The 14,735-nt window shown below is 47.0% G+C and overlaps 1 protein-coding gene across 1 annotated transcript in view; it reads right to left on the minus strand.

Moving 5' to 3' along the window:
• Positions 1-1,558: 1,558 nt before the first annotated feature.
• The window catches only part of LOC311137545 (aminopeptidase N-like), a 56,907-nt gene continuing 43,730 nt past the window's right edge, over positions 1,559-14,735 (minus strand). The window contains exons 3-13 of the mRNA XM_084172067.1: positions 12,344-13,081; positions 12,071-12,213; positions 11,610-11,758; positions 5,537-5,594; positions 3,432-3,568; positions 3,221-3,312; positions 2,972-3,082; positions 2,646-2,813; positions 2,263-2,403; positions 2,044-2,125; positions 1,559-1,939 (exon numbers count right to left, since the gene is read on the minus strand). Coding sequence (XP_084028193.1) covers positions 1,781-1,939; positions 2,044-2,125; positions 2,263-2,403; positions 2,646-2,813; positions 2,972-3,082; positions 3,221-3,312; positions 3,432-3,568; positions 5,537-5,594; positions 11,610-11,758; positions 12,071-12,213; positions 12,344-12,963 — 1,860 coding nt within the window. The 5' untranslated portion in view covers positions 12,964-13,081 and the 3' untranslated portion in view covers positions 1,559-1,780. The remainder of the gene's footprint in view (positions 1,940-2,043; positions 2,126-2,262; positions 2,404-2,645; positions 2,814-2,971; positions 3,083-3,220; positions 3,313-3,431; positions 3,569-5,536; positions 5,595-11,609; positions 11,759-12,070; positions 12,214-12,343; positions 13,082-14,735) is intronic.

Here is a 14,735-nt window from a genome sequence, read left to right on the forward strand (position 1 = left end):
GAAAACGTTTGGGCAAAATGTGGTAATGCAGGTACTAAAACAGCTGTACCGTAAGATCAGTAGCGAATATTTTGGTTCCGTGAACATATATGAATAGCAGAGAAGTAGAGGAAGATTTCATTCCCTCTAATCTTTTGTCTAACTTGTTGGGGTAGTGGTCAAATAAGTAGTTGTTTGCAAATAAGTTACAAAACATGTTGTCGATGCGGTAACTAAAACAGCTATATTGTTACATCCGTACCGGATATTTCTGTTATTATTTTAGATTTGAATAGCAGAGAAGTAGACCAATATGTCATACCCTCTAACTTTTTGTCTAAGTGTAAGTAGATGATTTGTGTCAAAAGTGATATTTTTGCATTGACAGTGAATAGCAGTTGGAAGTGATGATGTCACAATGGGGAGCTTTAGAATGTTGAGGAAAATGACATTAAAGTGAATGAAGTATTGTCAAAAATAAGGACAAAAAAATGAATAACTTAAAAAGTATAAAAGACATCAAAAAGTTGTATACAAGCAACTCGTGTGAGATCAGTTGGTAGAGCATGGCGCTTGCAACGCCAGGGTTGTGGGTTCGATTCCCATGGGGGGGCCAGTATGAAAAATGTATGCACTCACTAACTGTAAGTCGCTCTGGATAAGAGCGTCTGCTAAATGACTAAAATGTCAATGTTTTGAAGTTTGAACAGTGTTTCTAGCTTAAACAGTGTAGGAGGAGTAGCATGCTAAAGAAGCAGAAGCAGAAGAAGCAGAAGCAGAAGAAGCAGAAGAAGCAGAAGAAGAAGAAGAAGAAGAAGAAGAAGAAGAAGAAGAAGAAGAAGAAGAAGAAGAAGAAGAAGAAGAAGAAGAAGAAGAAGAAGAAGAAGAAGAAGAAGAAGAAGAAGAAGAAGATTGAAGCTGGGGCTTTTGCCATGCAAGCCCGACAATAAGAAGAAGAAGTATATAGAAGATTTACAATGGGACGTTTGCTTCGCAAGTCCAATAATTACAGTGCCCTGTAACTATTCCTGTAATTACAGTGTAACAAGAATTGTAATATCTGTATTGTTATATCTAATGTCATTTTTACACTGTCCTTACTCTGTAATTGGGTTAGGTCTTAGGTAAGGGTTAGGGTTACTGCTGTAAGTACAGTGTAAGTGCAATGTAATGAGTAATTACAATACTTGTTACACTGTACTTAGATGAGTAGTTACATTACAGTGCCCTTATTACTGTGTACGTTTTACCATAACAAGTGTCTAGTTGACACTATATTTAATCAAATATGTTTGTCCAGTGACTATTTCAGAGTGCTAGTCCTCTGATTATCATATCATTATTTATTTCCAGTCATGTAAACGTCCATAAGAATCAAAATTACACCATTAGAAAATGCAGTGTAAAACAATTGCATTTATTATTTCCACAATCATAAACCACAGTGTTTCATAGCAAAGCAGCATTTTACAAAGTTAGTGCCTTAAAATGTCTACAAATATTAAGAGTATTGACTTAAGCTAAATATGTTATGATAAAAATGTACTTCCATAAAAAGTTATTGATAGAAGAATGATATTTTAATTCATACAAAGATAAAGTTATTTCCAAAAAAATAGAAGTATAGGCCTACATAGTACTTCTGATTAAGGGGCAGGATAAATAGGGGGCATGATAACTAGGGGGCAGGATAACTAACTGTTAGATAGACAAAAAATTCTCATCAAAACAGGGAACATGGCTTTAGGATTGGTCTTGGATAATAAATAAATGGACTGGTGTTTGTTTCTCCATGTGACCATTATGGTATATCAGCATGTGCTTTAAACCATGCCTGCACTGAGTTCCTGTTCTCCGCCACCCATTTGATGTTAGCTGTTGTCCTCTCAATGTCCTGTGAAACTGCCAAGGTACCTGAGCCGAAGCCAAGCTCAGAGTTGTCTGCCTGGAACTGCATGAACTATGACAGTGAATAGAAACCTCAATATTCAGGGTCCACATAGTATCCCAATACAAACATGATGAGCAATATGTGCTGACAAATCCCCTAATCTGTAATATTACCTGTTTGAGCTCAAATTCAGTTGAAAACCTCTTGGTCACACCATCGATGAGATTGGAGAAGGAGAAAGAACCACCACCGTACCTATGACAGAAGAAGAGGTCAAGTTAGAGAACCGCATCTAATGAAGAATTAGATCAAATATCAGTGTACCAAATGTGACAAATAATTACTTTGAAATGAAACAATCAATACAATATGTGTTAAAAGCTCAAACTCACTGAGTAAAGATGCAACCCCATCTGTCTCTCATAAAGTCCCAGGCCAGAGACTGGCCGACAACATTGCTTGCAATGTAAACAATGGTAGAGGTGACATCCTGCTTGCGGATTTTGTTTGCATCCAGGGTGTAGTCCAGGTACCTCAATGTGGCAAGGAGGTACAAAGACAGTATGAAGCATTGAAGCACCTCATATTAATGTCAGACACACTAGTCTCTTTAAAGCACTCCTTGAAAATGTCTCCTTTTTATGCCAGGCAGAGAATCAATGCTTTGCTGTTTATTGAATACTCTCTGATGCTTAGGGGAGGGATAATCACAGATCACATTCACAAGGAGGATATTTGACCAATGTGGCATGGATACGTAGCACTCTTAACTCACTTGTTGAGTAGCCAGGGCTGCTTGGTACAGGCCAGGGCAGATCGAAGCTTGTCTGCCTCAATAGCGATGCTGGCAGCCTCGAACTGCTCCCAACCAAATTCCCACTCTGCAGCCTCCCCTGCACTGATAGCACTGCAGTACACTGTCGTCCTCAAGTTGGGGTGTATTCTAATAGGAAATAAAATATATCAATTTTGCGGCATGGAATATCCTATCTATCATTACACCTTTTAATCTTAATCTAGTGGTGCTAAAACATTTTGATATTCACTGTTAATGGTATGGAGAAATTAATCTGAATTGCGTTCAAGTCCCACTGAACTCACGGATTGTTGACAGGGTCAGCCATCCACTGGCTGTACCAGCCTTTAGTCAGATTCTGACACTCCATCACTCCAGTGCTACAGGCCATCCTAATGGCATTCACCTGGTTGTACCTGAGGGTAGGAAGATACAGTACAACTAAAGTAAGTGGATTGTTTTGGCTTTCAAGCAGTTAAGTAAGCCATAGTGCTGTGCAAAGGTAGACATAGCAGGTTAAAATTATTATAATGAAATATTATTGATAAACTCACTGGTCCATATGTCCAGTGGGTACTGTTTTCCAGTTGTCAGTGATACCCTTATAGTATGTAAAAAGTGGTTCAATTTTTTTTTTTAGGTAAGCCTAAAATACAGAAACAAACACAACTAAAGTGTTATTTCCAATATTTTTTTATTTCCTATACTATTTTTAAAAACATTTTTGTATTGTTTGCATATTGCCTTTCTAGAAAATAAACCAACCTGCATATCCTCATAGACTTCACTCCTATCAAATATGAGGTAGAAAAAGTCAAAGTTGTCGAGAGCTGACTCCCACGGCATATATTCCCTTTCTGTCATGAGATACTTCGTTGTTCGCATCATTCCATTTGTCTTGTCTTGTTTATATTACACACCTGGTTCTTATCCCCTCATTAGTCCGTGTATAAGTGTTCCCTCTGCCCCCCTTGTCCTTGTGGGTGATTGTTTAATTGTGAGAGTAGTGTAGCTCGGTGGAGCTACTCGTACCTTGTTATTTCCGGGGTAGATTTTCCCCTGTGCCTGTTTCGTTTGTCGCTATCCAGCGCTATTTGTGTACGATGGAATAAACTCTGCATTCGGTGATTACCCTCCTGCGCCTGATTCCTTCTATCACACTCATCACAATAATGCTCTTTGATAAGATTATCTTGGTAGTACTGTAATCCTTAGCTTGTGCTAATCTCCATTCATTAACTGTTTATTGCTTTAAATATACCACAATACATTTGACAGGTTTTCACATCATCAGTGATCCTAATACATGTACACCACATGACCAAAAGTATGTGGACACCTGCTCGTCGAACATCTCATTCCAAAATCATGGGCATTAATATGGAGTTGGTCCCCCCTTTGCTGCTATAACAGCCTCCACTCTTCTGGGAAGGCTTTCCACTAGATGTTGGAACATTGCTGCGGGGACTTGCTTCCGTTCAGCCACAAGAGCATTAGTGAGGTCGGGCAATGATGTTGGGCGATTAGGCCTGGCTTGCAGTCGGCGTTCCAATTCATCCCAAAGGTGTTCGATGGGGTTGAGCTCAGGGCTCTGTGCAGGCCAGTCAAGTTCTCCCACACCGATCTCGAAAAACCATTTCTGTATAGACCTCGCTTTGTGCACGGGGGCATTGTCATGCTGAAACAAGAAAGGGCATTCCCCAAACTGTTGCCACAAAGTTGAAAGCACAGAATCGTCTAGAATGTGGGCCTCCCGAGTGGCGCAGTGGTCTAAGGCACTGCAGTGCTTGAGGCGTCACTACAGATCCGGGTTTGATCCCGGGCTGTGTTGCAGCCCGCCGCGACCGGGAGACCCATGAGGCGACGCATGGGATATCCTTGTCCCATCGCACTCTAACGACTCCTGTGGCGGGCCGGGCGCATGCACGCTGACACGGTCGCCAGTTGTACAGTGTTTCCTCCGACACATTGGTGCGGCTGGCTTCCAGGTTAAGTGGGCAGTGTGGCTTGGCAAGGTCGTATTTCGGAGGTCGCATGGCTCTCGACCTTCGCCTCTCCCGAGTCCGTACGGGAGTTGCAGCGATAGGACAAGACTGTAACTACCAATTGGATATCCCGAAATTGGGGAGAAAAAGGGCAACAAAAAAAAAAGAATAGTCTAGAATGTCATTGTATGCTGTAGCGTTAAGATTTCCCTTCACTGGAACTAAAGGGCCTAGCCTGAGCCTTGAAAACCAGCCCCAGACCATTATTCCTCCTCCACTAAACATTACGGTTGGCACTATGAATTGGGGCAGGTAGCGTTCTCCTGGCATCCGCCAAACCCAGATTTGTCCGTCGGACTGCCAGATGGTGAAGCATGATTCATCACTCCAGAGAACGCGTTTCCACTGCTCCAGAGTCCAATGGCGACAAGCTTTACACCACTCCAGCTGACGCTTGGCATTGCGCATGGTGATCTTAGGCTTGTGTGCGGCTGCTCAGCCATGGAAACCCATTTCATGACGCTCCCGACGAACAGTTCTTGTGCTGACGTTGCTTCCAGGGGCAGTTTGGAACTCGCTAGTGAGTGTTGCAACCAAGGACAGACGATTTTTACGTGCTACAGCACTCGGCGGTCCCGTTCTGTGAGCTTGTGTGGCCTACCAATTCACGGCTGAGCCGTTGTTGCTCCTAGACGTTTCCACTTCACAATAACAGCACTTATAGTTGACCGGGGCAGCTCTAGCAGGGCAAACATTTTACAAAATTGCTTATTGGAAAGGTGGAATCCTATGACAGTGCCACGTTGAAAGTCACTGAGCTCTTCAGTAAGGCCATTCTACTGCCAATGTTTGTCTATGGAGATGGCTGTGTGCTTGATTTTATACACCTGTCAGCAACTCCTTGTCCATCAGCGATGGCTTTTTTGCGGGCATAGATCCAGATCTGCAAACAATTTAGCAGCAGTGTACTTCTTACTGTATATCACAAACCTGATTATATCCACATAGACTTGTAATGAGGTCATTCTGTCATGAGCCCTCTCACTCCACCGGGTTACCACCTTAATTTGTTTCCACTATCTTCCACTCTGCTCACCACTCTCTCTCTACTCAGCCTAACTAGCTCCACCTGTCCCTGCTCTGCTCGGCTCTAATTACTCTGCCAGCTGCGCTGCATTACCCACTAACCTCTCCCAGTATTTAAGGCCCTGTCTTTCAGCTCTCCGGTGTCAGATCGTCTGCAAAGCTCACACCCGGAACCTGTTTGCTCGCGCTTCTGGCTCACCCTGGTTTTGTGACCCCGGACCTGCCTGTTTTTTGGATACTCTTCTGCCTCAGGAGATCCAGACCTGCTTCTGCCATTACGACTCCTGACTACTCTTCAATCCCGGTAACTCTGACCAGCCTTCTGCCTTGCTACTACGTATATTGGATTTCCCCTGAACTGTACTGCTGCCTTGTTTCATTCCGCCCTGTTGTGTCTGTGTCTCCCCCCCCCCAGGACTTCTGGACCACCCACCACCGGCTTCATAGGACGCATCGCTGCCACTGGGGGGGGCACAGACCCAGCACATTGGACGGGATCCCTGTTACCCCTGGAGCCTTCATTCACTCCCTACTTCCCTTTTCCCTTAAGTTTAATAAACTTTCTGGTGTGACGCAATTGTGGTCCTCTGGTCGTCTGTCTGAACCGTGACAGTACGATCTGACCATTTTGGACTCAGCGCACACTTTCCCCGACATGGAAACCGATGAGCATGAGCAGCAGTTCCAGCAGCAGCAACAACAACTCGCCATGATCTTTCAACTCCTCACCAACCTTACCCCAGCCAGTCTGCCCACCAGCCCTGCCCCCGAGTTACCTGCCCCGGTCATTGCAGCCGCTGCTCCGGAACCCAAGATTGGAAACCCCGAGCGGTTCAACGGCGATTCAACCCAGGTCCGGCCATTCCTGACTAGCTGCCGACTTCAGTTCTCCTTGCAGCCAAGGACCTTCGCCACGGAGGGGGCTAAAGTTGGGTATGCCATCACTCACCTGACGGGCCGAGCTCGACTCTGGGGAACAGCAGAGTTCGAACGTCAAACCCCCGCATGTGCAACCTTCGACCTGTTTGCTGAGGAGATGCTGAAGGTGTTTGACCTGGATTCACCCACCGCAGAGGCGTCTCGTGAACTGTTCAGTATTCGACAAGGCAGACGTACAGTCGCAGACCATTCCATCGACGTCCGAACCCTGGCTAGACGAAGTTCTTGGAACACACCATCGTTGGTGGACGCGTTCTTCCATAGTTTGGCTGACTATATCAAGGACGAGTTGGTCTCCCATGAACTGCCTTCCACTCTTGATGAAGCCATCGCACTGACTGTCAGGATCGACAGAAGGATACAGACCCGTCGTCGTGAGAGGGGGCGCCAAGGTCCACCTACTACCGGCATTCGGAGAGATCCGACTGGGCTCCTGTCATCTACTGCCACTCACCCAGGTCAGCTTGATCAGTCTGAGCCTATGGAGATTGGGCGAGCCTCTCTCACTCCTGCAGAGCGCCAGCGCCGCTTCACCTCAAACCTCTGCCTCTATTGTGGAGGTGATGGACATCGTGTGGTAACCTGCCCTTTAAAGGGCCGAAGCTCACCGGGCATAGGGGGAGTCCGGTTGAGTTCAATGACCATCCAGTCCTCCGACCGCAAACCCCTGCTGCAAGTTCACCTCCGCCTCTCTGACTCAACTCACACCCTGGCTGCTCTGGTGGATTCTGGCGCCGAAGCCAACATAATGGACATCAAGCTGGCACGCCAACTGGGACTGGAGAACCTCCGTTTGACACCTCCTATTCCTGCCCGGGCACTGGACGGACACTTACTCGGATCGGTCACTCATGTCACGGCTCCGGTCTCGATGGGTCTGTCCGGAAACCATCAAGAAACTATCCAGTTTCACCTGCTCCCCTCTCCAGGCCAACCCCTCATCCTGGGTTACCCATGGCTCCGCCGGCACAACCCTCAGCTCGACTGGGTGACCGGGGTGATCAGGGGGTGGGGAGAGGACTGCCACCGAACCTGCCTGCTTGCTGCCGCACTACCCCCTCGGCCAGTACCTACTAACTCCGCTCCTGACCTCTCCAATGTCCCAGAATGCTACCATGGTCTCAGAGAGGTGTTTAACAAAGCAAGAGCCACATCTCTGCCCCCTCACCGACCGTACGACTGTGCCATCGACCTCCTCCCTGGAACAGCTCCTCCAAGGGGTCGTCTTTATTCGTTGTCTGCTCCTGAAAGAAAGTCCATGGAGGACTACATCAATGGCTCTCTGTCCGCAGGATTAATCCGTTCATCTTCATCTCCTGCTGGTGCTGGCTTCTTCTTTGTGGGGAAGAAGGACGGATCTCTTCGCCCCTGCATCGACTACAGGGGACTCAACGACATCACAGTGAAAAACCGTTACCCTCTGCCTCTGCTCACCTCTGCTTTTGAGTTGCTCCAGGGAGCCACTGTTTTTACCAAGTTGGATCTCAGAAACGCTTACCACCTAGTGCGGATCCGGGAGGGAGATGAATGGAAAACCGCATTCAATACACCAACAGGCCACTACGAGTATCTGGTTATGCCTTTTGGCCTCACCAATGCTCCTGCTGTGTTCCAGGCTCTAGTGAATGATGTACTGCGGGACATGTTAAACAAGTTTGTCTTCGTTTACCTGGATGACATCTTAATCTACTCCAGAGACCTGTCTGAACACACCCGCCATGTCCAGCAAGTCCTTCATCGTCTTCTGGAGAATTCCCTCTACGCCAAGGCAGAGAAATGTGAGTTTCACGTCAAGACAGTGGCCTTCCTGGGGTACATAGTGGCAGAGGGAAGTATCCAAATGGATCCTGCCAAAGTATCAGCAGTCACTTCATGGCCAGTTCCGGAGAACAGAAAGAAGCTGCAACAGTTTCTGGGGTTTGCTAACTTCTATAGGAAGTTTATCCGGAACTACAGTACCGTTGCTGCCCCTCTCACTGCTCTAACCAGCACCAAGCAACCCTTCACCTGGACCCCAGCAGCCGACAAAGCCTTCAGTACCCTCAAGGTGAGGTTCACCTCCGCTCCCATCCTCCAGATGCCTGATGTGGACCGGCAATTCATTGTGGAGGTGGACGCCTCGGATGTGGGAGTTGGTGCTGTGATTTCTCAGTGGGCTGCGGAGGATAGGAAGCTCCATCCCTGTGCCTTTTTCTCACGTCGGTTGTCCCCCTCTGAGTGCAATTACGACATAGGGAACCGTGAGCTGCTGGCTGTGAAGCTTGCCTTGGAGGAGTGGCGTCACTGGCTGGAGGGGTCCACCATTCCATTTCTCGTTTGGACCGATCATAAGAACTTGGAGTACATCCGCACGGCCAAACGGTTGAACTCCAGGCAGTCCCGCTGGGCCCTGTTCTTCACCAGGTTTAATTTCACTCTGTCATACCGGCCTGGATCACGCAACACCAAGCCAGACGCCCTCTCCCGTCAATTCCAGAAGGATGACACCCCCTCCAAGGACCCTGTGTCGATTCTGCCAAGTCCCTGCATCGTTGCAGCTCTGACCTGGGCTGTTGAGGAACAGGTGCTGGAGGCTCTCCGTAACCAGCCAGGTCCCAGCACCTGCCCAGCTGACCGCCTTTTTGTCCCCGAAGACCTGAGGTCCCAGGTCGTTCAGTGGGGACATGACTCCCGCCTAGCTTGTCACCCTGGCTCCACCCGCACTTACAACCTGCTCGCCCAGAGGTTCTGGTGGCCCTCTCTGAGGAAGGATGTACGGGAATTCGTCCAAGCCTGCCCCATCTGCAACCAACACAAGTCGTCCTGCCAGCCCCCAGCCGGATTGCTGCAGCCCCTGCCTGTGCCCAGACGTCCCTGGTCTCACATCGCCCTTGACTTTGTCACGGGGCTGCCCCCTTCAAGGGGCATGACCGTCATTCTCACCATCGTTGACCGTTTCAGCAAGATGGCACACTTCATTCCCCTCCCCAAGCTCCCAACCGCCAAGGAGACCGCCCAGGTGGTCCTGGAACACGTCTTCCGGATCCACGGACTGCCAAGGGATGTAGTTTCTGACCGTGGTCCACAATTCTCCTCCGCTTTTTGGAAGGAGTTCTGTCACCTGCTGGGAGCCACAGTCAGTCTGACTTCCGGATTCCATCCCCAATCCAATGGGCAGTCAGAGCGGGCTAATCAGGAGCTCGAGAAGGCACTGCGATGCATGACTTCACGCAACCCCCACTCCTGGTCGCAGCAATTGACATGGGTGGAGTACGCACACAATTCTCTGACCTGCTCTGCCATCGGTATGTCCCCTTTCCAATGTGTTTATGGATACCAGCCTCCTCTATTTGCCAGCCAGGAAGAGGAGGTTACTTGCCCATCTGCACTTGCTTTTGCCCGTCGATGTCGCCGCACCTGGTCACAAGCCCGAGCCACACTCCTCAGATCCGTTGCCAGCTACACTACCGGGGCCAACCGTCGGAGAATTCCTGCTCCCACCTACCATGTTGGTCAAAGGGTGTGGTTGTCATCGAAGAACCTGCCACTCAGGGTGGAGTCGCAGAAGCTGGCACCTCGGTTCATTGGCCCATTCCCTATCATAAGAGTGATTAGCCCAACTGCTGTCCGGCTCCAACTGCCTAATTCCCTGAGGGTGCACCCCACTTTCCATGTGTCTAAGATTAAGCCCATCCATGAGAGTCCGCTGGTCCCTGCGGCGCCTGGTCCTCCTCCTCCACGGCTCGTCGATGGTGGTCTGGTTTACACCGTCCGCCGCCTGCTTCGGTCCAGACGGAGGGGTAGGGGTCTCCAGTACCTCATTGACTGGGAGGGCTATGGACCTGAGGAAAGGACCTGGGTGCCAGCTAGTCGGATTGTGGATAGGACTCTCATCACCGCTTTCCACCAACGGCATCCTGATCAACCTGCAATCCGTAGGGGCCGCCCCAGAGGGGCCCCTAACCGTCCTGCCCGCTCGGCTTCCTGTCCTGTGCCTGATCCTGTCTCGGGACCTGTCCCATCTCCCGACCACGGCCCTCCGGCTTCCTCCGAGGATGAGGACGTTCACTCGGACCGTTCGGAGGAGTTCTAGCCCTCCTCCGGCTCCCCTCCTCCCGCCCGGCGTGGTGTTGCTCTTGGGACTTCTGGGGCCGTCCCTTGGGGGGGGGGTTCTGTCATGAGCCCTCTCACTCCACCGGGTTACCACCTTAATTTGTTTCCACTATCTTCCACTCTGCTCACCACTCTCTCTCTACTCAGCCTAACTAGCTCCACCTGTCCCTGCTCTGCTCGGCTCTAATTACTCTGCCAGCTGCGCTGCATTACCCACTAACCTCTCCCAGTATTTAAGGCCCTGTCTTTCAGCTCTCCGGTGTCAGATCGTCTGCAAAGCTCACACCCGGAACCTGTTTGCTCGCGCTTCTGGCTCACCCTGGTTTTGTGACCCCGGACCTGCCTGTTTTTTGGATACTCTTCTGCCTCAGGAGATCCAGACCTGCTTCTGCCATTACGACTCCTGACTACTCTTCAATCCCGGTAACTCTGACCAGCCTTCTGCCTTGCTACTACGTATATTGGATTTCCCCTGAACTGTACTGCTGCCTTGTTTCATTCCGCCCTGTTGTGTCTGTGTCTCCCCCCCCCCAGGACTTCTGGACCACCCACCACCGGCTTCATAGGACGCATCGCTGCCACTGGGGGGGGCACAGACCCAGCACATTGGACGGGATCCCTGTTACCCCTGGAGCCTTCATTCACTCCCTACTTCCCTTTTCCCTTAAGTTTAATAAACTTTCTGGTGTGACGCAATTGTGGTCCTCTGGTCGTCTGTCTGAACCGTGACACATTCCCGTTAGTATGACACAAGTACATTATGAGCTTTTTCCTTGAATGTGACAAATGACAAAAATTGTCTTAAACTTTGTTATTCTAAAGAATAGGTTAAAACAATTACCAGAACATTGTCTGCTGAGCTGTTAATATAGGCGTAGTCACTGACAATAAATGCCAACAAGTATGTTGACATTTTCTTAGTTTCATCGAAAGATGTCCTCCAAACATTCCCAGCCACCTCGGGCCCCACCTCAGTGACTGGAGCAGAAGCTGAGCAAGAGTAGAGTAAAAGAGGAGAACAGAGAAGAAGATGTTTTGATCAGTTGTAAGTACTGTATATATTAATACGTACAACTTAAATACAGTTGTAGGTATAAGATTTGAATGAAATACAGTATGTTCCATTTTGGATTGGTCATCAACAGAGAACCTGCATGTTTCCCATAAACTAAACATAATTTACAACAATCTGAGAGTGAGATGATACAGAGTGGTACAGTACATCACAGCTTCTAATTGCTTATGAGGATCTCAGCCATACAGGCCAAAGTGCGCTTTAATTTAAACATTCACAGTACTGACCATGCTCCATGCCGTTTGACAGGGCTACTGTATCAGGGGGGTGGAGGAGAGTGATGTGGAAGATGGCTTTCATTGCAGGCTCATCAAAACAGGGGAAGGCTTTTCTGGCATCTGTGGGCTGCATTTGAGTTGTTGCAACAACTCTGAGACAAACAGTACAATGGTTATCAATTGTTTTGAAAGAATCTCTCAAATGTAGGTGTAATCAAATATAAAATATTACATCTATCATGTCAATCTACATCACAGCATCACAGAGTTTAAGCAACTTACTTTTGTTCTCCATCCTCCATATATACACTCCTGTAAAAGCCTCCCATGTCATCAGCCAGCTCTCCAACAAACACTGTGTCCAGCTTGTAGTATTCTCCAACAGTTAACTTGCCATGCAGCTGCAACACTAGAAACTGGGTTGTTACTTTTAGCCAGGAAGCCTTAATGGCTGGTGCAGGTGTGCTACAGAGAGCAGTCAGTTTAGCCAGATGGTCATCATCCCACTTGGTGTAGTTCAGCTTGTTGGAGTGAATGAGGATCAGGTCTGTCTCCTTCACACGTTGGACGACCACATAGGATTTCCCAGTGAAGATGTAGAGGCCTTGTGCGTTGACGGTGAGTCGAGGCCACAGGGTCAGGTTGTAGTGGTCAGGCTTCAGGGTGTCTGGGAGACGGTACTTGTCCCATGGTTCATTAGAGGGTGCAGTTGTGGGTATAACAGGTGTGTTGACCGGTGGCTTGACAGTGGAACCTCCATTAGTCGGACTGACAACCTCGTTGTTTTTAGCTACTTCTTGAGAATAAACGACCGCCAAAGCAATTATGGTGGCCACTGCCCCTGCACCAAACACAATGTCCACCACCCCAACAACCTTACTTACGTAGAAGCCTCCCCCCATGTCCAACTGGCGTAAAACAGAGCAAAGGAGATGTCTGTCTGTGGAGTTTTTTATATAGTGGTATAGTGGACTCTCCTCCCACCAGGACTAATGGCTCATCCATCAACACAACACAGCTCTGGTGGGCAGAGACATACAGTTGTCTTTAGGGGTCATAGCTCTAGGTTCATTCAATGTTATTTATTTAACCAGGATCCACTAACTAACAATTGCCACTGCTTCCCAGGAGGTTCTGAAGAAGGGGATGAAAAATAAAATGTAACGCTCATTTTGAGATGTCATATCCATACGGTGCCATAATTTAAGGTATAACAAAATATTACACACATTTATTGTAAATAAACCTCATATGACTGTGATATGTGGTTGTCTCACCTAGCTATCTTAAGATGAATGCACTAACTGTAAGTCACTCTGGATAAGAGTGTCTGCTAAATTACTAGAATGTACAAATGAAAAAAGAAAAAATCAAATTCATCATACACGGAAATTCAGTCTTTTAGATGTTTAAATCATATTCTTAGTGTTTAAATGTCTTTAGACATGCTTGCAGCTGGTTTCATTGTACAATCAAGCTACATTACCTCAGCAAATGAAGTCTTTACAACAGCTTTAATATAACTACATTTGCCTTGTATGAAGGCAGAATACAGAAAATAACTGTTAAAGGATAAATTGTTACTCATCACATGCACAACCACTGGTAAGAGAATTATCCTCACGTGCAAGGCCTCTGACAAATTTCATGACGTCAAGTATTCAGCATAAGCATTACAGAACGTCATATGCAATGAGTTGATTAGATAAAGAACGGAAAAATCTCAAGCGCTCAATCCTCAATAGGACTAGAGGAGACTGGGCTAATAGGATTGATATTGCTACTGCTAGTGATGGGAATTTGTTCAGTTTAATCTGTTCAACTGTGCAATCAAGACTCATAAGCACAGAAGAGGACTTTATTTTCTTATAAGATAGAAGGACAAATTAATCATTGTGTAATTAAACCAGCTCGAGGACAATCTGTACATCACATCTTTATGATGCACTATACGGTGCCTGATCTCACAATAGTTAGAGATAATAAAGCCAGGTTATACCGTTAAAATAGTTCAAAACACATGACCTTGTGTGATTCTTATCTCAAAATCGATTTGATAAACGGAATTTCCAAATGCTAAGAGATCAAGTAAAAAGCTTTGTCATTTTTCCAGAAAACAAAGAGAGTGAGAATGTGGTACATTGGAAGATGCTTACAAAGGGTGGATAGTATTTTCTTTGCTCGTTCTGATATTTTCTCAATTTCTTTCTTTATTCTCTTTTGGATTATGTGTATTGTTTTATATTGCTAGGTATTACTGCACTGTTGGAGCTAGAAACACAATAATTTTGCTGCACCTGCGATACCATCTGCAAATCTGTGTACGAGACCAATAAACTTTTATTTGATTTGATTTATGAGAGTTCTTTCCAGTGTGCACATTTAATCTAACTGCTCTCAACCTTTGATGTGTCCATATCTTCAAAGATAGATACCCATATAAGATTTGAAAGATGTGAAGACACATACAATATTAGACACTGATCTTACAAAATAAACAGAATGTCACGACTGTCTGTGAGATGCGGTAAACGAAGTCAGGCGCAGGACACAGAACTCTCGGATACGTACTTTTAATATGAAAAGGATCCAAAAGGACACAGAAAATAACTCCTCGCAGAGAGGAAATAACCCGCTCACAAAATAGACAACCGTGAAGGGGAAAACAATCACA

This window comes from Coregonus lavaretus (genome assembly GCF_964263955.1).
Source record: "Coregonus lavaretus genome assembly, chromosome: 11".
NCBI lineage: Eukaryota > Metazoa > Chordata > Actinopteri > Salmoniformes > Salmonidae > Coregonus > Coregonus lavaretus.